At 37.4% G+C, this 24,160-nt stretch overlaps 1 protein-coding gene and 1 non-coding gene across 2 annotated transcripts; both read left to right on the top strand.

The window, feature by feature from the left end:
• The first annotated feature begins 10,974 nt into the window (after positions 1-10,974).
• LOC145596290 (small nucleolar RNA R71) lies at positions 10,975-11,080 on the top strand. The gene has a single exon (XR_014103142.1). It is a non-coding gene; the product is annotated as a small nucleolar RNA R71 (small nucleolar RNA).
• An 11,156-nt stretch (positions 11,081-22,236) lies between these two features.
• Positions 22,237-23,634, top strand: LOC145594226 (uncharacterized). The gene has a single exon (XM_081650561.1). The coding sequence runs from the start codon at positions 22,237-22,239 to the stop codon at positions 23,632-23,634; it is 1,398 nt and encodes a 465-aa protein (XP_081506687.1).
• The last annotated feature ends 526 nt before the right edge of the window (positions 23,635-24,160 follow it).

Below are 24,160 nucleotides of genomic sequence, written 5' to 3'. Positions count from 1 at the left end.
TTTTAGTGTGAAAATTTTATTTTTGAGGCTTCCTAAGTGTTAAAGATTCAATCTTTATTTGTGATAAGTGATTGAAACTTTAAAAACCACTAAATTCCATGTTATTTTGTGTTAAACTTTATTGTTTTAATTATTTTGAGTTGATTGGAAACATAAAGTTTCAATTTTTGTGATAGAAATTTGGTTATCTTCATGTTGGAAGATATAATTTTCAAAGATTCACAAAATTAAGATGTTGGAATTTTCATTTGAATATTAAAGTTCATATTTTTCCAATTTCCCCTTACTTTGTCAAATTCTCAAGTTTAATTTAAATTGATTAAATTAAAAGTGAGAAATTGTCTCAATTTAATTTTGCACCAAGCTAAACCAATTTAATTAAGAATGGTTCTTGGAATTATTTTGGTTATTTGCACTTTGAAAATTTTATTAAGTTAGACTTGTTTAAAATTTTACTTTGCTCACTAAATTAGTTCTAAAATTAATTTAAAATTAATTATTTTTGTCTCGCGAAAAGGGATCAAATCCCGAGGCCGTGGCACGCAAAACGAGGCAAAGTACCACCTTTGATGAAAGATGATGATGGATGCTTGCGATGGTGGTGATGAATGGTTGCGTGGTGGTTAATGATGGGGTGTAGTATGGCGTGAAGCAGGGGGTTGCATCCCAATACGAGAGCAGCCAAGTTTGAAGAGGAAGATTTCGGGGTCTGATGTGCTGAGGGAATTTAGGGATTTATGGGCTTTATTTTCTTTTTATTTTAATTTTTTTTCCTTTTTCTATTTCCCTTTTCTTTTGTTTTATTTTATTTTTTGTATTTGTCTTCTTTTATTTATTTTACTTTATTTAACCTTGTATTATAAATACCCTTTTAGGGTTATTTTCTCATAACTTTTCAATGAACACTTAACATTATTTTACCCTAGATTAGTTTTAGAGTAGTTTTAGTTCTTTTATTTTCTCTCTCTTAGGGTTATATTAGGAGTTTCTCTCTCAAGTTTAGGAGTATTTTAGAGAGAGAAAGCTTGGATTTTTCATGGAATTTTTGGGATTTTGAAGAAGCAATTTGTGGATTTTTCCTCTCATAAATTCAATGAGTCTTCCTAACTTTCTCTCACATTTATTGCTTTCATTTATTATTGTTTTTGCTTATTCATTTGTTTATTTGAGTTGATTAATTAGTTTAGTTATTTGATTCTTGCTTTTATTATTATTTTACCTTGTTTTCCATGTTTTTGTTCATTATGTTAGCTTAGATTTTGTTCCAGGGAAATGGATGAAGGTTATTGTTAATTAATTTAATGATTGATTGTGGTTAGTATGAAATTGTTTATTGATTATTTTGTATGGATGATGCTTTTGTGGATTAGAATCTTTCTAGCTAATTGATTCTATGTTCTTAATTGTATTTTCAATCAATTGAGTAAGAGTGAGTTGGTTAAGAGCCCTAAATTCTTCCATACCTTTGCTAGGCTAGTTGCACAAGAGTAAATTGGTTTAGTAGGATAATTAACATGCTTAATTGTGCAAGAGTGAGTTAAATGTGTTAATCGTTCCTAATCAAGGTCATTTTCATCTAATTGTATGATGTTATTGAATGCATTGATGTAATTGGATTCCACTTTCCCTAGTTTTAGTTGTTTGTTCTTAGGTGTGTTTATTTTAACCTCTCTTTACCTCACAAGGTTTCCTAGTAGTCTAATTAGCATTGATTGATACACTTAGTCCTTTTGGGTTCGACCTTTTACTTACCCCTATACTCGTATTAGGATAGTTTAGGTTATAAATAATTAATTTGATTAGGGTTAGTAGACCCAACCTCACTACTTAATCCCGCGATCAAATTTTGGCGCCGTTGCCGGCGACTGAGGCGTTCATTAGTTTGTGTTATTAGATTAGCTAGGTTCTTGTATATTATTTGATTTTTGTTTGCTTTTCTTTGTTCTTTGTACAAGATTAGATGGTTTTCTTAGTTTCCATGGATGTTCTCTTAGTGATGCTTGTGGAATAGCTTATTGGGGCATGAATGAGTATACTAGAGAAATTGTTGAGAATATGCACAATGGTATAGTCCGTCATTTGTCTATGCATGATGCTTGGAATTTCTTCACTTGGCTTGCTAGAGATTCTTATGATAGAGAATGTAATGTTTCTTGTTTTTATTCTCAATGTCAAGATTCTTCTAATTTTTGCATGAATTCTCTTGATAGTTCTAATGTGCCTTGTGATGATCCAAGTATGCATGTTGACCCCCTCCCCTCTTATGCTCATTGTGATGAGGTTTGTGCTAATTTTGATAATATGCAATTTGATATTGATCATGAACCTCAACCCGATAACATTACTCCCCAAATTCTTTCTCGAATGCAATATCTCACCCAACAACTCCAAGATCTTCAAGAAGAACAAAAATTGAGAGATGTGAGGCTTGCCCAAGTGATGAGTGCTGTGATTAATGTGAATGGATGTGAGGTACCTCATTTGGAGTGTGAGAGTGTTTTTTAGGATGATGTGGGCCAAAGGTGTGAAGGTGAGGAGAGATTTTCTTGTGATGAGAGGATTTTTGAGGATTTCGATCCTTTTCATTCCCCTTTTGACCTTGAGTGCCATCCTTCCCCTAACTCACCCTTTTTGAGAGCTTCCCATGGTGAGGATGTGAGTGAGCCATCTTCCATTTTGAATGAGGGAGTTCATGAGGATGATGATGATGAGTTTGAGCAATCAAAAGTGATTGAGAGTCCCTTGATTGATGAAGGAAGAGTTGAGAATGAAGAAAATGTCGATTTTGAGGATTCCAACCCCCTTCCCCATCTTGATGAGTCTTTTTTGCATGTTTGTGACCCTTCTATCCATGAGTCATTGGATTCTTTTGAGGTTATGGCTAGTATGTTCATTGAAGGAGTAACAAAGCATTATAGCCTTTTAAGAGAGTTCATTGGCAATGCTTCATGGGAAAGGGATGAGTTTGAGAGAAACCTTTATCCTTTCATGCATGGTTTTGATACTCTAGGCTTTGAGTTTGTTGAGGGAGTGGTTGTGCATCGTTGTGATAGAGAAGACGATGAGGTTGTTTTTCTTAGAAATTTTTTGTTTGAGGGAAATGTGAGTCATGAGTGTTCTTTTAAGGATTCTATGATTGATTTTCATGCCCTCATTGGTGATGTGAGGCCTTGTGAGACAATTGTTTCTCCTCCTCTTCCTCATGTCCCTTTCTCAAGGAAATTTGACCACATCCCCTACTATCCTATGTTCCTCCCCTCTTTTGTCTCAAAGCCTATTGAGGACCCTCTCTTCTTTGATGAGGCTTTTCCTTCACATCATCCTATTATTGAGGAAATGGGGTATTGTGCCACCCAAAAAGATTTTGAGGAGGTTTTGCCTTTTTATTCTTTTCCTTACTTTTCTTCTTCTTTCTCTTCTTATTTTCTTGATTTTTCTTTTGATTTTTCTTCCTTCTTTTGGCATCTCCCTCCTCACTTACGTGCAATAATCTTGTTGCACGTTCTCCTCCCGTTATCTGGCTACTTGTTATCATATGAAATGTGTAGTAGTGCATTTGATAAGCTCTTACGTTCGTTGCAATATTATTTACTAGAGCGGTCTCGCTTGGACGTTAAACAAGCCTTTCTCGGGAAGTAACCCGAGGTTTTTATTGCTTTCATTTTCTTTTCTTTTTAGATTAGATTTTCTCTCATGGAAATGTTTGTGTGCCTTTTGCTAGATACATGACTTGATATACACTTATGCATTGGTTTGGATCAAGAATCAAGGAAGTTTGATGCCTATTTTTGGTAGCACATGGAAAACGAGATTCAATTCAAAAGGAAATCGGCTTTGAAAGGTGAAATTGGTTCATTTGCGGGTATTTACACCCACCAATATCCGGTAATATCTTTCCTAACTCTTTCTCTAATGGTTGGTGACTCGTTGGACACGTGTTGGTTTGTTGGGTTGATTTCTTTCTTTTCCCCTGATGGAGAGGAGAATGGTAGGTCGTTGGGCTACCACCCCACCCTATCAAACAATATTTATAGCTTAACTAACCCCTATATAGCGTAGCGGCAAGTCAAGGTCGAACCCAAGGGAATGGAGAATAAATGCACGATGCCAAAATTAAGCTATTCCGAAATCTAATAGGGGTATATGGTAGACACTAAGAATAAGCTAGGCAATGCAAAATGCTAGTACTAAATGAATGCTAAGACACTAGGGGAATGGATCCACATGCATCAACGATGAAGTTCAATCAACTCGGGGAATTAACCGATTAAGTCAAACAATGCGAGGAAAAACCGAAATTGCAACCAAGAGAGTACATCAAGCTGTTCTCCTAAAGGTCTAATTAGCGTCAACTACATCAAACACTAGCTAGGAAACATCACAAGATATCTCAATCGAGTAAATGTAAGCCACAAATCAATGGTCCGTATCAATGTGAACTCACAATGCAATCTAATGTGAATAACAAGGGTGATCAAGCCTAATCAAGCACACACATGCACAAAATCAATCAACCAATTTAATCACATTATCAACTCAATCAATTTCCCCCAAATTAATCTCAATTCATCATCAATACATGCTTCACCACTACCCTAGCAAATAAACTACTCACAATCCATAAAGAACATCAAAATCAAAACTAAACTAATCATCATTCCCAAATTCATCAATTGAAATCAAATTGAAACCAACAAATTCAATCAAATCAATTAAACTATCAATTAACCAAATCAAACAACAATACTAATGAAATCAAACTTTGAATTGCATTAATGAGTAAAGAATCCTTACAAACTTGATAGAAATCAAATCAAATGAAGCAATCTTCAATCATCAATCATCAAAACCCACACTTTCTCTCTCTAAAAATGCTAAGAACTAATGTTTTCTCTCTCTAAAATCTAATCTAATCTAATTCTCTCTCATGAAGATCTAATCTTCTTTCTATAAATGGAATGAAATAACTCACAATCCAAAGAAGAAGTTGGGAAAGACGTCCAAAAATAGACCCACGTCGGTGCGGGCGCTCGAAGGAGAGAGAATGGTGCGCACGGGAGCACACCCAGGCATGTGCGCCCGCACACACCTGATGTGCGGCCGCACACGACAGATGTGCGGCCGCACACTCCTCTTGTGCGCCCGCACAGAGCTGCTACTTCCTCCTTTCTTCTTTTCCCTTGCTCACGAGGTGCACGCATCCTAGATGATGATGATGGAGGACAAGGTAGGCAGCAACTTCCTTGAATATCTTGAAGAAAATGAGCCATGAAGAAGACATAAACAAGACTTTGAAGCATGCTCCTTGAACCTCACATTGACTTGAAACTTCTTGCACAAGCTTTAGGCATGAAAATCAATGGAAAACTATGGAAAGGAAGCTCGGGAATCCTTGGACAATCAATCACAACCTACAAACAAAGGAGAAAAAGCAAATAAAAGGGAAAAATAACAAATAAACTAGAAAAAGCACAAAATAGAGAAACTAACTACAAAAAGCATAAAATGAAGAAAACAAGAATAAAACTAAGGAAAACTAAAGAAAAGAAAGATAAAAAGAAATAAAAATCATCCAAAAAGGAACCAAATGAGTGCCAAAAATGTCACTCATCAAATTCCCCCAAGCTAAACTTTTGCTCGTCCTCGAGCAAAACAAAGCAAGGAAGAGAAAGGATGAAAATTTTATTGAAAACGAAAAAGAAAGACTCAAGATAAGAATATACACTAAAACTCACTGTCGTAGGAATCACGGTTGTTTTTAGCTACAACAAGCCCTTTAAACCCCAAAGTCGCCTATGAGGACGAGTGAGGTCTCGTAAGGGTATCCTAAGAGTTTGACCCATAACTCTCCACCAAACATCAATGAGGCAAACCATAAAAGAAAAAGAAAGAAAATGAAATAAAAACAAAACTTTGCGAAAATGAACCAACATAAAGACTACAATGCAAATGAATGACAATCTTTCTCAAGTAGTTAAGGTATGCACGTTTCAAGATATCCAAGGTTGATAGAAACATAGGGTATGCTAGGCATAGGAACTAGTTATCACAATTCACTTTCATCCCAAACAGTCTTACCGCGTTCTTCCCACTAGTCTCAAATCTCCCCTTAGTGAGTGTCCCAATGATTCCTCGAAGGAACCGGAAAAGAATTATTTTAAGGCTACTCTACAATCTTGACTATGCATCCCCTTTCCTTAGGCAATGACCCATGATGCCCTCCCTCGAATAGTGACTCAACTATCTAGGTCAAAAGGTCTTTCCCCAAGGTTGTAACGTAAGGCAATAAGGGTGAAGGAAGGCTAAAATTTAAAATTTGGTGGTTTTCCTAATAGTGAAGCAAAGATTGCGCATATCTTTACACCAAGACTAAGTTATCATCAAACAAAAACAACACCCCCAAGCTTACTCGAAGCTATACTCACAAAAAATATATACAAAAAGCGTGAGAACGCTTCCCCCCAAGCTTAAATGGAGCATTGTCCTCAATGCTCAAAAAGGGAGAAAACTCACATCAAAATATTTTTGAATTTTTCACTTTTCATTTTTTATTTTTGTGTTTTTATAATGTAATTGCAAAGTCCTTGCCTTTTGCTTAATTCGGACGGCTTTTCATAAATGCAAATTATTAGTCCATGCCTTTTGAGAAGTAAGACGGCTTTTCCACATACTTTTTCCATTATTCACAAAGAAAATGAAATCACAAACTTGCTTTCATAAAAACCAAAATTCCAACTTAACCACCACAAACTTCATCTCAAATGATCATATTGCTTCACAAAAATCAAGAAAGGTAGAAAATGAAACAAAAGGTCAAATAACTAAAGATGTGGCTTGAAAAGAAGGGATAAGGCTCAAATGGTTGCAAGAAGGCAAATGTAATCCCAAAATAAAAGAAAATAACAAAATATAACAAAAATGAAAATACCACCCCGAAAAATGTGCCTTTGTCCTTCCTAGATAGTTCGGTCTCGTGTTTGAGAATCATACATCAAGCTTTATTAGATTAGGTTTGCATAGTCAAGGATCCACGCCGCTCATACAAGGAATATTGAAGGTTAGAAAAACAAGTAACCTCACAAGGATGTGGCAAAAACTCACTAATGGTGTCAAATCAACTATAGGAAGCAACTACCAACATGCCACAAACAAGTAGAATCCGGCTTCATGATCCCCCTAGTTCAAACCAACTACCCTAGGATACACTATCCTAGAGTCAACCGAACATAGTCTCAAACCGTGCATACCTTTACAACCTAGGAAGAAAACCATGCAAAAGACAAGTCCATTGTACAAGGTTCATTTCATAAGAAAAGAAATGAAAAACAATGCCTCAAAATCACATCAAAAATGAAAAGAAAAAATAAAGGAAAGTAAGAGAAAAAGTAAAATAAAATAAACGAGAGTAAAAGAAAAGAAACGGAGACATAGAAAAGGAAAACATAGGAGAATTAGCATGCAAAGGACTAGAAAGCAAGTTAAGCACATAAAGTTCCCAATCGACAAACAATTGATCGATAGACAACAAAATCACCGATCCCAAACACATTACGTGTTAACAAGCGTTCATCCTCGAACCATTCAACTTACCCTAAACTAATCCTATTCTATGCAACCAAGGAAAATAAAGAGAAAATAAGAAAGGTCTCACCGGGATTCCAAGCTTAGCAAAAATAAATGAAGCGATTAGAAACCACTTCGTAGCATGCCGTATCCCTAAGCTCCTCAAGGAACCAAGTGAGAAAAAGAAATAAAAGAAACTATGAACAAAGAAAATGGTTAGTAACTTCAAAACAAATAAAGGAAAACAACAAATGAAAGGAAACTAAACTAAGCAAGAAGTATATACAACTAAAGGAAATAAAAGCAAACTAAACAAACTAAACAACTAAACTAAACTACAAGATTTGGATTCAAGGGATTTGTGATGGTGAATGGTGAGTGAGGAGTGTGCACAAGTGAGGAGGGTTTGAGAGGGAGAGCGTGAGGTAGGAGATGAGGAATGAGGGAATGAATGAAAGAAGTAGGAAGAAGAAATAAAAGGGAACGGCTACAGGGGGTGTGCGGCCGCACTTGTAGCTTGTGCGCCCGCACACGCAAGGTGTGCGCCCGCACACACCTGATGTGCGGCCGCACTTTGCCGTGCTTTTCCGTTCTTTCTTTTCCTCTTATTTTTGATACTTACTGACCACTTGGGTGCGCACATGAATCATGATGGTGATGAGGAACACCATAGGCAGTAGCTAAAAACATTTTTAGAGAGCTCAAAGTTAAAGATTCATGTGCTCACCACAAAAACTCACTAAATATCAATTGCCTCCAACTTTCAAAACATGCATTTCCCATCTTACCTCTCTAAAATTCTTACCCTTTTTTACCTCAAATTTCGATAGGAATAGAAAACATTCATGATAAGTGCCGCAAACACCTTCCATTCACCATGCATTCTTGAAGAAATCCAATCTCGCAAAGATCATCCTAAAAATCCAAACAAGTAGAAAAGTGAAAGCAAAGAAAAAGTAATAAAAGAAACAAAAACAAGAAAACTCGAAAATCAAAAAGAAAAGTTAGAATCTCCGGGTTGCCTCCCGGGAAGCGCTTGCTTAAGGTCTTAAGCTCGACCCTTCCTCCAAATCATGGAGGGTCAAAGAACACCACCTTCTTCAAGGTGGTAGAAAGAGCAAATTCCTTTTCAACTTCTAGCAACTTCTCGTTGTTGCTTGATGAACTTTCATACAAAGACCTTTCAAATGCAAGCTTTTCTTTCCTCAACTTCTTTCTCTTTCTCTTTCTCTTAGAAGCTCGTGCTCTTTTCTTTGCCTTGTTTTTCTTCGTAAATGGTCCTTCACCATCTAAACTCATAGAAAGATCACCTTCATCTTGAGGATGGAGTTCAAACCAATGAGGAATATCAACTTCCTCCTCGTCCATAAGCTTGGGAATCATAACTTTATCTTCACTAACCTTCTTGCTATCACAACTCAAAAGCACATCATCATAATTCTCAAGAAAATCGGTATGTGAAGAATCAATAGTGCATACATCATCAATAGGGCGAGGGGAATTAACACACATAATTCCTTTTACAAGGGACAAAGACTCATGTGTTGGTTTTAAATCAAAACTTTCCTCATTCTTACCAATTCTCAAGGTAATACGACCCCTCTTAACATCTATCAAGGCTCCCGAGGTTGCTAAGAAAGGCCTTCCTAAGATGATAGGGATATGGTCATCTTCCGCAATCTCAAGCACAATGAAATCAACGGGAATGGTGAACTCTCCTATCTTGAGAGGAACATCCTCAACTCTCCCCTTAGGAAACTTGATAGACCGATCGGCCAATTGAAGGGTCATATTGGATGGAAGAAGTTCACCTAGCTTAAGTTTCTTAAAAACGGAATAAGGCATGATACTAACACTAGCACCAAGATCACAAAGAGCATTTTGAAACAATTTTCCTTTGATTTTGCAAGGTATGGAGAAATTTCCGGGATCCTTCAACTTTTGGGGTAGGTCGTTTTGAAAAAAGGCACTAAAGCACTCCCCTAGATTCGCCGGTTCCACCAAATTGCAATCTCTCTTACCGCTCAAAATTTCCTTAAGAAACTTAGCATAGTTTGGCATTTGTTCTACAACATCGGTAAAAGGAAGAGTAAGATGAAGTTGCTTAAGCATGTCGATGAATTTCCCAAATTGCTCATCCAATTAATGCCTATTGTGCTTTTGGGGGTAAGGAAGTCTAGGTTTATAAACCTCATCTTGCTTCCGCTCTTTCTCCTTAGGCTTATCATTGGAATCCTCACTCATCTTGCTAGGCTCTTCATTCTTATTCTCTTCACTCAAATCATTCTCTTTTTCACTCTCCTTACTCTTCTTAGGAACACTCTCTTTAAGGACCTTACCACTCCTAGTGGTCATAGCACACATCGGTTCCCTAGAATCAACTTCTTGTGAGGGAAAAGAGATGGACTAGCACAATCTTTCAAAAGGTTGGCTAGTTGAACAATTTGGTTCTCAAGCATCTTTCCATGAGTAAATAGGACCTCAAACATTTTGTTACAAGACAATGTGAATTCATTCAACATCTTAGATTGATCCATCATGAAATTTTCTAGCCTATTCAATTGGGATTGTTGAGTAAAGAAATCATCACCTTGGCTTTGAGTCCTTGGAGTAATTTGGGGTGGGGTATCTCTTTGAACATCATTTTGAAAATTTCCCCTACCTTGATTACTCCAATTACCCTTACCATGATTTTGGCCGAAATTTTGATTATGGTTACCATAACCTTGGTTATGATCCCCATATTCTTGGCCATAGCTTTGATCATTACAACAAAAGTTGTTATGGTTACCACAAAATTCTTGGGTCACACGGTTACCATTACCACTCTTTTGGTTGTAATTATCATAGCTCCCATTATTGTGATAATTCCTATTCCCAACAATCTTTTGAGCATTAAATCTAGGTCCAAAATCATTATTATCATCACAATTCACATGCACATTCTCATATCCATCATATCTATCACAAGGAACATTGGAGCAATTAGAAGCATCATGATCATTCTTGCCACATATATCACAAACCAAGCATTCTCTAATCATGCAACAAGAAGCAAAAAGAGGGTTAGAGTATGAAGATGTACCTCTCCCCTTAAATTGGGAGGGAAGACTAGAAGCTTGTGAAGGGCTCTCGAGCTTGTTCTTGAGAAAATTCACCTCCTTTCCTAACTCCGAGACCATTGTGAACAATTCGTTGATGACATAAGATTGATCGGTTGAGCAACTTGTGCTTGCCGATTCTCTCTCTTCATCATGCCAATCCATGTAATTCCTTACCACATCATCTATTACATCCACAACCTCTTCTTCCGTCTTGTTCATGATTGGCCCTCCGGCTCCGGCATCTAGGCTCGATCTACCTTGAAAGCTCAAACCACTATAGAAGATTTGGATCACTTGATATGTTGGAATTCCGTGGTGAGGGCATTCCCTTTGGTAGTCCTTGTATCTCTCCCATGCTTCATAGAGATTCTCTCTAGGCAATTGCTTAAAACTTTGGATTAAGGCTCTAGCCTCCGCCGTCTTCTTTGGTGGGTAGAAACGGGACAAGAAAGCCTTTGTGACATCATCCCATGTCTTCAAGGAATTGGGCTTCACTTCTTTGTCTAGCCATTCCAAAGATCTTCCTATGAGAGAGAAAGGGAACAACTTAAGGCGGATAAACTCTTGAGAAACTCCATTGACATTGATAGTGTTGCAATATTTTTCAAACTCCTTAAGATGGTTCAATGGGCTCTCGTTCTTTGCCCCACTATATTGTCTCCTCTCAATTAGGGTGATCATTTCCGGCCTTATTTCAAAGTCATTCTCCGGTGATATAGGCGGAGCTATGGCGCTCTCATACCTATAAGCCCCGGGCACTCCAAGCTCTTTCAAGATAACTCTTGAATTACTTCCCATGACTTAGGATCTACACACACAAAACTTAAAGACAATATTAGTAGCACGGCTTCAAGTGTAGCCTAAGTGTAAAATCTTTTTGTATTTTGCAAATAGAGTGGAATAGACTCAAAAACAACATGCATTCAAAGCACCATTCCCCGGCAACGGCGCCATTTTGATGGAGAGGAGAATGGTAGGTCGTTGGGCTACCACCCCACCCTATCAAACAATATTTATAGCTTAACTAACCCCTATATAGCGTAGCGGCAAGTCAAGGTCGAACCCAAGGGAATGGAGAATAAATGCACGATGCCAAAATTAAGCTATTCCGAAATCTAATAGGGGTATATGGTAGACACTAAGAATAAGCTAGGCAATGCAAAATGCTAGTACTAAATGAATGCTAAGACACTAGGGGAATGGATCCACATGCATCAACGATGAAGTTCAATCAACTCGGGAAATTAACCGATTAAGTCAAACAATGCGAGGGAAAACCGAAATTGCAACCAAGAGAGTACATCAAGTTATTCTCCTAGAGGTCTAATTAGCGTCAACTACATCAAACACTAGCTAGGAAACATCACAAGATATCTCAATCGAGTAAATGTAAGCCACAAATCAATGGTCCGTATCAATGTGAACTCACAATGCAATCTAATGTGAATAACAAGGGTGATCAAGCCTAATCAAGCACACACATGCACAAAATCAATCAACCAATTTAATCACATTATCAACTCAATCAATTTCCCCCAAATTAATCTCGATTCATCATCAATACATGCTTCACCACTACCCTAGCAAATAAACTACTCACAATCCATAAAGAACATCAAAATCAAAACTAAACTAATCATCATTCCCAAATTCATCAATTGAAATCAAATTGAAACCAACAAATTCAATCAAATCAATTAAACTATCAATTAACCAAATCAAACAACAATACTAATGAAATCAAACTTTGAATTGCATTAATGAGTAAAGAATCCTTACAAACTTGATAGAAATCAAATCAAATGAAGCAATCTTCAATCATCAATCATCAAAACCCACACTTTCTCTCTCTAAAAATGCTAAGAACTAATGTTTTCTCTCTCTAAAATCTAATCTAATCTAATTCTCTCTCATGAAGATCTAATCTTCTTTCTATAAATGGAATGAAATAACTCACAATCCAAAGAAGAAGTTGGGAAAGACGTCCAAAAATAGACCCACGTCGGTGCGGGCGCTCGAAGGAGAGAGAATGGTGCGCACGGGAGCACACCCAGGCATGTGCGCCCGCACACACCTGATGTGCGGCCGCACACGACAGATGTGCGGCCGCACACTCCTCTTGTGCGCCCGCACAGAGCTGCTACTTCCTCCTTTCTTCTTTTCCCTTGCTCACGAGGTGCACGCATCCTAGATGATGATGATGGAGGACAAGGTAGGCAGCAACTTCCTTGAATATCTTGAAGAAAATGAGCCATGAAGAAGACATAAACAAGACTTTGAAGCATGCTCCTTGAACCTCACATTGACTTGAAACTTCTTGCACAAGCTTTAGGCATGAAAATCAATGGAAAACTATGGAAAGGAAGCTCGGGAATCCTTGGACAATCAATCACAACCTACAAACAAAGGAGAAAAAGCAAATAAAAGGGAAAAATAACAAATAAACTAGAAAAAGCACAAAATAGAGAAACTAACTACAAAAAGAATAAAATGAAGAAAACAAGAATAAAACTAAGGAAAACTAAAGAAAAGAAAGATAAAAATAAATAAAAATCATCCAAAAAAGAACCAAATGAGTGCCAAAAATGTCACTCATCATCCCCTCCCATGGTTTATTTGGTTTATGTTTGAGTACATTGTCTCATTCAAGCTTGGGGGAGGGTATTCTATCATGCTTTGGTGGGATGTTGATTCATTTATACCATGCATCTATGTATATGCATTTCCATGTCTTTTCTTATATTTTGAAAAGTCCAAAAAGATTTTTGTTTACTTTCAAGGTAATTTTGGCAAAATGTGTTTTGTTTGTTCTTATTTTGGACATTTTGTTTTGGAATTGCATTCTTGAATGTTTTTCTTCCTAAGTGGTAAATGTGTGCACGGTTTGAGAGTGTCTTTGGTTGACTCTAGGACACTATATGCTAAGGTAGTCGGGTTAAGAAGTTTTAGGGGTCCATGACGCCTTAGTTCACGGGAATGTAGTATGATGGAGTTGCACTCTATAGTGGATTTGAAACCCTTGCTTGGTATTTGTTTGGTTATAGTCCCTTGTGAGCTTCATTTGTTCTAGCCTTCATCACCTTGTTGAACGACAATTTAGGATCCTTGACTATCCATATCTTAATCCTTGTTTTGATCTCTAGCTCCCAAGATCGTGACCGAGCCACTCTAGGGAAGGAAAAGGGCACATTTTCTCATTTTTCTTTATCTTCTTTTTATTTTTTTAAAAATTTGGTTTTCTATTTTGCATCAACCTACTTATTAACCAATTTGAGCTTAATGTTTCCCGCTCTTGTTTAAACCGCGTTACAACCCCAATGGCCTATGTTTACCAACCCTTTTAGTTAGTGAAGCATTGGCATGTGAGGTTTGAGTTTTTTTTGTGTGTTGATCAAGAGCAAGAAAACTTTGTGAATTGGTTGAAGTAAGGTCTTGAAAAGAATATGCAAAAAAGTTTGAGAAGAAAGATGCAATTTAAGAAAATCAAATGAAGTTTCAAGAAAAAGCCGTCCATGATTTAAAAAAGGCAAGGACACCAAAAAAAAAAGTAACAAAAAAAAACACAAATATATTTTAGTTTGGTTTCGTTTTCTTCCCTTGTTTAAGCATTGGGGACAATGATTCGTTCAAGCTTGGGGGGGAGCGTTCCTTCTTTTTTTTTGTATATATTGTGTATGTGTTAGTGTTGAGTAAGCTTGAGGGAGATGGCATTATTGGTATTTTTGTTTGATATTTTGTGAATTCTTGAGTTTGTTTTTGAGAGTAGGCCACTCTTTTGCTTCACTTAGGAAATATCACCTAAATTTTTCAAATTTTTACCCCACCTTAACCCTTAGCCTTACGTTACAACCCAATAAAAGACCCTTAGACTTTAGTGGGGTTAGGTCAAAGAACGGTGGAGGGAGATAGATTTCAAACCTATGGAGAGAGTATGCATAGTTGAGATGTCGGGATTACCTTCTCAAAGTTTTTCATTTCTTTATCTTTTTCCGGTTCATTCGTGGAATCATGAGAAGCTAGCTTAAGGTTTGATTTGAAGCTAGTGGAGAGAACGCGGCCCGATTGGTTGGGGCTAGGGTGGATTGAGTCCTCATTAGTTCTCTATTCTTAACATATGTTATGTTTCAATCAACCATTGACATCTTAGAACGTGCATACATTTGTCTATTTAGAAAGGTTTGCATTCATTTGTGTCTGTTCCTATCTCTTGTCCATATATGAATTTGTGTTTTGCTTTTTCTTTTTACGTTTCTTTTTCTTTTCTTTTTTATTGTCTTGCCTTGGTTTTTATTTAGAGTTGTGTGTTAAACTCTTAGGACACCCTCACGAGAGCACACTCGTCCTCTAGGGCGATCTAGGGGGTTTAAAGGGCTTATCATTAGTTGCTAAAAGTGACCGTGATTCCTACGAAAGTGAGTTAGCGTACATTCTTGTCTCCTTTAGTGATCTAGCTTTGCTTGAATAAATCATTCTCCTTCTCCCGTGTTTCATGTGAATTTGCTCCAGGACGAGCAAAAGGTAAGCTTGGGGGAGTTTGATAAGTGACTTTTATGTCACTTTTAGGGTGTTTATTGAGTCGTATTCCGGCTTGTTTTCCAATAATTTCACCCTTTTTATCCTTTATTTCAAATATTTTATTATTCTCGTCTTTTATCTTTATTTTGTATATTTTTGCATTTTTATTAGTTTTTAGTTTATTTTTGTAGTTTTAGTTAATAATTTCCCGCTTCTCTCGTTTTTTTTTTTTTTTTTTTTAGTTTTCAGGTTGTTTTATTTTATTTCATTTTAGTTTATTATTTCTTTAGTTTTAGCATTTTATTTTATTTTATTTTACTTTAGTTACCTTATTTTATTTTTATATTTCGTATTTTATTTTATTCTATTTTAGTCTTTGTCCCGATTCTCCCTTGTGTACTTTTGGTTGTGTAGGTATGTTTTCGGGTTGAAGCACGAATTTCAAAGTCAAGTGATTTGCATTGGATGTTCGAGACTCGAGTTAATCAAGTTCAACAAAATGTCTTGCAAGCTGCTGCCCCTAACCTCTTGTTGTTGGCAGCTTAAACTTCACCACACCCTACCTTATCCTCCACCACACACACACCAACACCAACAACAGCGATCACAACCCCCAAAAACATTTCCCCTGCTCCCTCAATTCCACCACACAACTCCAATTACAGCACCTCCTTCACCATTTCGCATCAATTAAACCACCAACACCACCGTCACCTCCCATTTCGCCACTAAACCGCCAACAATTACTACCTCCAATCAACAACAACCACCCAAATCACCACCAAATTACATACCTCATAGCCGCGCAACTCATACCATCTCAAGCCTCCTCCGCGGCCGCGCAGCCCTGTCAGAAGGCGCACGCAATTGGAGTTCAAAAAATAGATTGTAAGCAGTAGCTATTGTGCGACCTCTGTGCGATGTGTGTGCGGGCGCGCAATTGTGGGTCAATCGCGAGCTTTTCACGTGATTTTTATGAAAATTGGAGGGCCACGATTTGATGCTAGATGAGGATGGATGCTTGCGATGGTGGTGATGAATGTTTACGTGGTGATTAATGATGGGGTGTAATATGGCGTAAAGCAGGGGATTGCATCCCAATTAGGGATGGCAATGGATCTGGACCCGACTCGGATTCGTGGATCCAGATCCGTTTTTCACGGATCTGGGTCTTTAAATTTTGGACCCGACGGATCCGGGTCGGATCCGGGTCCTGCTGACAAAAACGGATCTGGATCCGGGTCTGGCCCTAGACCCGGATCCAGATCCGTTTACCCGTTTTTTATTTTACATATTTTAAAAAAAAACAAAATTGTTTGTTTCTTTATTTAAAATGCTCATATTGAATATATCATCAATTCATCATATATGTAGTATTGTACTTTTTTCCGTTGTTTATAATTTTTATTATAAAAAATAAGTGTATAAGTTAGTTACTTTGTGTTTTTAGATTAGGTGTATAACATTAATTAGGCAAAATATATTGGACCCGTTTTGGACCCGGATCCGTGGACCCGTCGGATCTGGATCCGGGTCTTCATTTTCCAGACCCGACGGATCCGGGTCGGATCTGGATCCTAGATACAAAAACGGATCTGGATCCGGGTCCATCCGGACCCGGTCCAGATCCGACCCGTTGCCATCCCTAATCCCAATACGAGAGCAGCCAGGTTTGAAGAGGAAGATTTCGAGGTCTGTTGTGCTGGGGGAATTTGGGGATTTATGGGTTTTATTTTCTTTTTATTTTAAATTTATTTCCTTTTTCTATTTCCCTTTTCTTTTGTTTTATTTTAATTTTTTTTTCTTTTCTTTTCTTTTATTTTATTTTATTTAGCCTTGTATTGAACTTTTCAATGAACACTTAACATTATTTTACCCTAGATTAGTTTTAGAGTAGTTTTAGTTCTTTTATTTTCTCTCTCTTAGGGATAGATTAGGAGTTTCTCTCTCTAGTTTAGGAGTAGTTTAGAGAGAGAAAGCTTGGATTTTTCATGGAATTTTTGGGATTTTGAAGAAGCAATTTGTGGATTTTTCCTCTCATAAATTCAATGAGTCTTCCTAACTTTCTCTCACATTTATTGCTTTCATTTATTATTGTTTTTGCTTATTCATTTGTTTATTTGAGTTGATTAATTAGTTTAGTTATTTGATTCTTTCTTTTATTATTATTTTACCTTGTTTTTCATGTTTTTGTTCATTATGTTAGCTTAGATTTTGTTCTAGGGAAATGGATGAAGGTTATTGTTAATTAATTTAATGATTGATTGTGGTTAGTATGAAATTGTTTATTGATTATTGTGTATGGATGATGCTTTTGTGGATTAGAATCTTTCTAGCTAATTGATTCTATGTTCTTAATTGTATTTTCAATCAATTGCGCGAGAGTGAGTTGGTTGAGAGCCCTAAATTCTTCCATACCTTTGCTAGGCTAGTTGCACAAGAGTGAATTAGTTTAGTAGGATAATTAACATGCTTAATTGTGCGAGAGTGAGTTAAATGCGTTAATCGTTCCTAATCAAGGTCATTTTCATCTAATTGTATGATGTTATTGAATGCATTGATGTAATTGGATTCCACTTTCCCTAGTTTTAGTTGTTTGTTCTTAGGTGTGTTTATTTTAACCTCTCTTTACCTCACAAGCTTTCCTAGTATTCTAATTTGCATAGATTGATACACTTAGTCCTTTTGGGTTCGACCTTTTACTTACCCCTATACTCGTATTACACTAAGAAAACCATCTAATCTATCAAAGTAAGCGTAAAAGGGTTCATCATCAAATTGAGGAACGGATAAACATGCCATTTTTGTACAAAGAACAAAGAAAAGCAAACAAAAATCAAATAATATACAAGAACCTAGCTAATCTAATAACACAAACTAATGAACGCCTTAGTCCCCGGCAACGGCGCCAAAATTTGATCGCCGGATTAAGTAGTGTCGTTGGGTCTACTAACCCTAATCAAATTAATTATTTATAACCTAAACTATCCTAATACGAGTATAGGGGTAAGTAAAGGGTCGAACCCAATAGGACTAAGTGTATCAATCTATGCAAATTAGAATACTAGGAAAGCTTGTGAGATAGAAAGAGATCCAACTAAACGCAACTAAGGACAAATAATTAAAACTAGGGAAGATGGAATCCAATTACATCAATGCATTCAACAAAATCATACAATTAGATGAAAATGACATTGATTAGGAACAATCAACACAATTAACTCACTCTCACACAATTAAGCATGTTAATTATCCTACTAAGCTAATTCACTCTCGTGCAACTAGCCTAGCAAAGGTATGGAAGAATTTAGACCCTCAACCAACTCACTCTCGCACAATTGATTGAAAGCACAATTAAAAGCATAGTTACAATTAGCTAGAAAGATTCTAATCCATTTAAGCATCATCCATACACAATAATCAAGAAACAATTTTATACAAATCACAATCAATCATTCAACTTATTTTCGTAGAACAAAATCTAAGCTAACATAATGAACAAAAACATGGAAAACAAGGTAAAATAATAATAAAAGCAAGAATCAAATAACTAAACTAATTAATCTACTCAAATAAACAAATGAATAAGCAAAAACAATAATAAATGAAAGCAATAAATGTGAGAGAAAGTTGGGAAGACTCATTGAATTTATGAGAGAAAAAATCCACAAATTGCTTCTTCAAAATCCCAAAAATTCCATGAAAAATACAAGCTTTCTTTCTCTAAACTATTCCTAAAATAGAGAGAGAAACTCCTAATATAACCCTAAGAGAGAGAAAATAAAAGAACTAAAACTACTCTAAAACTAATTGATGTGTGTCATAAATGGCACACATTTGATGAGCATTTAGGTCCTTTTTGTCCTCTTTTCATTGCTTTCTTGCTCAATAAATGCTCGGTTTTATGCTTTCTCTCTCTTTTCTACCTTTCTATGGTTTTATAGTGTTTTCTCCTTTATTTCTTTTATTTTCGTTATTTTAGTTGTTTTTTCTTTATTTTAGATTTTATAGATTTAGTTTTATTTTATTTTAGTTTATTTGATTTTATTTTCATTTCATTTCCTTTACTTTATTTTATTTTCATTTTATTATATTTCCTTTCTTTTATTATTTTCATTTTCATTTTATTTCTTTTACTTTTATTTGTTATTTTTAGTTTTATTTTACTTTATTTTATTTCTCGGTTTTATGTGTGTTTTGTAGGTGTTTGTTTCAAAGTCCAAATTGGTGTAGCTACTGCATACTTTGGTCTTCGTCACCATCATGGTGATGATAGTGATGGTGAAGAAAGGAGGCAGGAACTTCTCCTCCATTTCCCCTGTTTCCGCTCTTCACGCAACAACAACAACTCTACAACTCCCCTGCTTTCCCCTGCTTCACAGCAGCAACATCAACTCCAACAACAACTTTAGCTCCTCATAACTGCTGCCACCACGCACCACCCAACAGCAGCAACACCTCCCCACAACGCACACTCCACCACCTCACGCAAACACCAACCAGCCCCAATTAACACCACCAGCAATTAGCTTTAATCCACCACCATTTCTTCCAGCAAACGCCAGCCAAGCCTCCACTCACGCACTCCCTTATTTCCCCCAATTCACCAACAATCCACGTAAACACCAATCTACTCCAATTCCGCCACACAGTTCAACCCCTATTTCTCAGCAACAACTCCACCTCACGCAGCCCTGTTCCACCAGCCACCAATTTAAGCAACAACAGTAGCAATAATTCCAGCAATTTCCTCCATTCCCGCAACCAATTGCGCCATCCTCGAAGCAATTCCCAGCCGCAGCAAACGCCTACCTCTCCTCCGCAACCGCCGCTGCTCCTCCTTCATTCGAACCTCAGCAGGTGCGGGCGCACATTCAACGAATGCGGCCGCACCCAGCTAGGTTTTGTTTGAGCCGTTGATTGATGAAGTATGATGATGGTGTGCGGCTTTGATAATGGCGTGCTGATGATGATAGCCGTGAGAAGCATGGGATCATTTCCCATTTGGAGGAGCAGCAATTCGTGCCTTCCATTTCCTTTTTTATTTCTTTTATTTTTGATTTCTTTTTATTTTAGTTTTCTTTTATTATCCTTTTAATTTTCTTAATCATTTTACTTTCTTTTCTTTTCTTTTCTTTCATTTTCTTTTCCATTTTATTTTCTTTTCTCTTTTATTTTATTTTATCCTTGTATTTATAAATACCCATTTTTGGGTAGAGAATGAAACAAGTAGAATTAGATTAGAATTAGAATTAGATCATTTTCCTAGCTTAGTTGAGAGCTTCTATCTCTAGTTTTTAGGGTTAATTTTAGGAGTAGATTTTAGAGAGAGAAAGTGAGGAATTTCAATGGTGATTGAGAGATTGAAGATTCAAATGTGACAATTGTATTGGAGATCTACTCTATTATCAAAGAGCATTTCTAACTCTATCTCATTTATTGCTTTGTTTAATATTCATTGTTTTGATTGATTGATTTGATTGGAATTTTATGATTTGATGATTGATTTTGGATATTCATGTTTGTATTGGTAGAATTGATGATAATGTTTGAGTAGTTGTTTGGTTAGGGATTTGGTGAAGCTTATGATGTAATGAATTGATGTAAATTGGGGATAATTGATTGTGTTGATGATGTGATTAAACTTGGTTGATTGATCATGTGCATGTGTGTGATTAATTAGAGAGTAGCTAACTTTGATTATTGCACTAGATTGCATTGTAAGTTCACATTGATACGGACCATTGATTTGTGGCTTGCATGTACACGATTGAGGTGTCTTGTGATGTTTCCTAGCTAGAGTTTATCGTAGTTCACGCTAGTTAGACCTCTAGGAGAATAGCTTGACATGCTCTTTTGGTTGCATGATTGATTTTCCCTCACATTGCTTGACTTAGTCGACTTTCCATTCCAATTTGCATTGTTCATTGCTATTATAAGTGAATCCTAATCCCTAGCTCTTATATTTGTTTGGTTTCTTCGTTTTAGTAGTTGTTAGAGTCACCTTTTATCTCTTGTCTTCGACCTAGCTTAGGCAAATAATTAGAAGAACTTAGGCATACCGTTCCTTTGGGTTCGACCCTTGACTTACCTCTATACTTGTATTTAGGTTTGTTGAGTGTTTATAAATTTTGTTTGGCTTAGGGAGAATTAGCCCAACGACCTAGTTTTCCCCACGTCACTAATCTAGGGTAAAATAATGTTAAGTGTTCATTGAAAAGTTATGAGAAAATAACTCCAAAGGGGTATTTATAATACAAGGCTAAATAAAATAAAATAAATAAAAGAAAACAAATAGAGAAAATAAAATAAAACAAAAGAAAAAGGAAATAGAAAAAGGAAATAAGAAGAAAATAAAACCCATAAATCCCCAAATTCCCTCAGCACATCAGACCCCGAAATCTTCCTCTTCAAACTTGGCTGCTCTCGTATTGGGATGCAATCCTCTGCTTCACGCCATACTACACCCCATGATCAATCACCACGCAACCATTCATCATCACCATCGCAAGCATCAATCATCTTCTAGCACAAATCGTGGCCCTCTGAATTTCATAAAAATCCCATGAAAAGCTCATGATTGACCCACAATTGTGCGCCCGCACACACATCGCATAGAGGTCGCACAATAGCTACTACTTACAATCTGTTTTGTGAACTCCAATTGCGTGCGCCTTCTGACAGGGCTGCACGGCCGCGGAGGAGGCTTGAGATGGTATGAGTTGCGCGGATATGAGGTAAGTAATTTGGTGGTGATTGGAGGTGGTAATTGTTAAGATAAGTGTACATATTAGATTAGTTTGCTTATATTCGGTTTCCTGATAATTAGCCTAAGGAATTTTTAGTTACCTTGTATATAGCTAATTTAGGGGCTAAGCCTAATCTTGTACACTCTATATATTGCTAAGCAAAGCAATGATAAGATTGACGGAATATAATTCTTTCATGGTATCAGTTAGCTAGGGTTTTCTTCTCTCGTTTCCGCTCAACCCTAATTCCGCCCAACTCCTACAGTCTTTCCGTCGTCTTCTTCAATTCCCCGGCAATCCTCACGATGTCGGACAAATCTTCTCTTCATCCCGCTTTCACTGTCAATAATATCAAGAGTAACATTCCCGTTGTTCTAAAAATGGAGAATTCTCAATACTCGACTTGGGCGGAACTCTTCAAGGTTCACGCACGTTCTCACAAAGTCTTACACCATATCATTGCTCCAGCGACGGGCAAAGAGAAGCCTGCTCCCGCAACTGACAAGGAGAAGGAGGCTTGGTTGAATTTGGACGCCACAGTTCTTGGATGGATATACTCTACCATCTCTAATGATCTTTTGACCACTATCATGGAGCCCGATGCTACGGCGATGGAAGCTTGGAATAGATTGCGTGACATATTTCAAGACAATGAAAATTCCCGCGCCGTTGCTCTAGAACAGGAGTTTTCTACCACATCAATGGAAGATTTTCCTAATGCCTCCTCTTACTGTCAACGCCTAAAATCCTTGGCTGATCAGTTGAAGAACGTTGGTGCTCCGGTGTCGGATAGTAGAATGGTCTTGCAATTGGTTGGTGGCCTTACTAAGGCATATGGTGGTGTTGGTACTCTAATCCGGCAGAGCAACCCACTTCCCCCCTTCTATAAAGCACGGTCCATGCTCATTCTTGAGGAGACAAGCATGGCCAAGGAAGCTGCTACAGAATCGGCCATGGTGGCCTCATTCTCGGATTCCCCACAAAATTCTAAAAATTCAGGGAATTCTAAAGGGAAACAGGGTCGGAAAAATTCTGGTGGCCGGCGCAATAACGGTGGCGGTGCAGGTGGCAGCCGCGGTTCTGGTGGGGGAGGCAAGTCCGGCAAGGGACAGCAGCAGCAACAGTCATACAGCTCCGGTGGCCGTGGCTCCCAACCACAACAGCATCAACAATTCTTTCATCCCCCGTATTGGCAGCAGCCTTACGGTCCATGGGGGTGGACTAATGGGGCCTGGCCCATTCCACCTTGCCCTTACCCCAATCAAGGTTGGGCCAAGCCACAGCAACAACAGCAACAGGCTTCTTCTCCTAGCATTCTGGGTCCTAGGCCACCGCATTATCAACAAGCTTATGCGGCTTCACCACTTGGACAGTCCACACCGACAGATATTGAAGCTGCCATGCACACAATGTCGCTAGCTCAACCGGACCCTTCGTGGTATATGGATACCGGAGCAACATCTCATATGTCGTCTTCTTCCGGTAATTTCTCGTCTTATTTTAATTTGAGCAATCATCCTAATAATGGCATTGTTGTTGGTAATGGTAACACTATTCCGATTGTTGGCTATGGTTCCTCCACTTTACCCTCCCCTAACCCTCCCCTTTCCTTAAAAAATGTCCTCCATGCACCCAAACTCATCAAAAATCTCATCTCAGTTCATAAATTTACTACTGATAATTTTGTGACTGTTCAAATTTGATCCTTTTGGGTTTTCTGTGAAGGATTTTCGGACGGGGATGCCAATAATGAGGTGTAATAGTCAAGGAGATCTTTACCCTATCACCACTCTCCACAATCACGCTACTCAATCCACCTTTGCTGCAATCACTCCTAAGCTTTGGCATGATCGTTTGGGTCATCCGGGGGCTCCTATCTTAGATGCACTTAGGAAAAATAATAGCATTGATTGTACTAGTTGTTCTAATTCTAGTATTTGTGGTTCTTGTGTTCTTGGAAAACAAATTAAATTGCCATTTTCTTCTTCCTTGTCGAGTACTACTATGCCCTTTGACATTATTCATAGTGATTTATGGTTTTCGCCTATTTTGAGCTCTATGGGACATAAATATTATATTGTTATGTTGGATGATATCTCGAATTTTTTGTGGACTTATCCCATTTCCAGGAAATCGGATGTGTATGATATTTTCATGACTTTCAAAACACATATTCTCACTCAATTTGAACGACATATTAAAAACGTCCAATGTGACAATGGACGGGAG

This window comes from Chenopodium album, chromosome 19, assembly GCF_948465745.1.
Source record: "Chenopodium album chromosome 19, dcCheAlbu1.1, whole genome shotgun sequence".
Taxonomy (NCBI): domain Eukaryota; kingdom Viridiplantae; phylum Streptophyta; class Magnoliopsida; order Caryophyllales; family Amaranthaceae; genus Chenopodium; species Chenopodium album.
The sequence above is the reverse complement of the archived record's forward strand: the minus strand, read 5'-3'. Positions and strand labels throughout refer to the sequence as shown.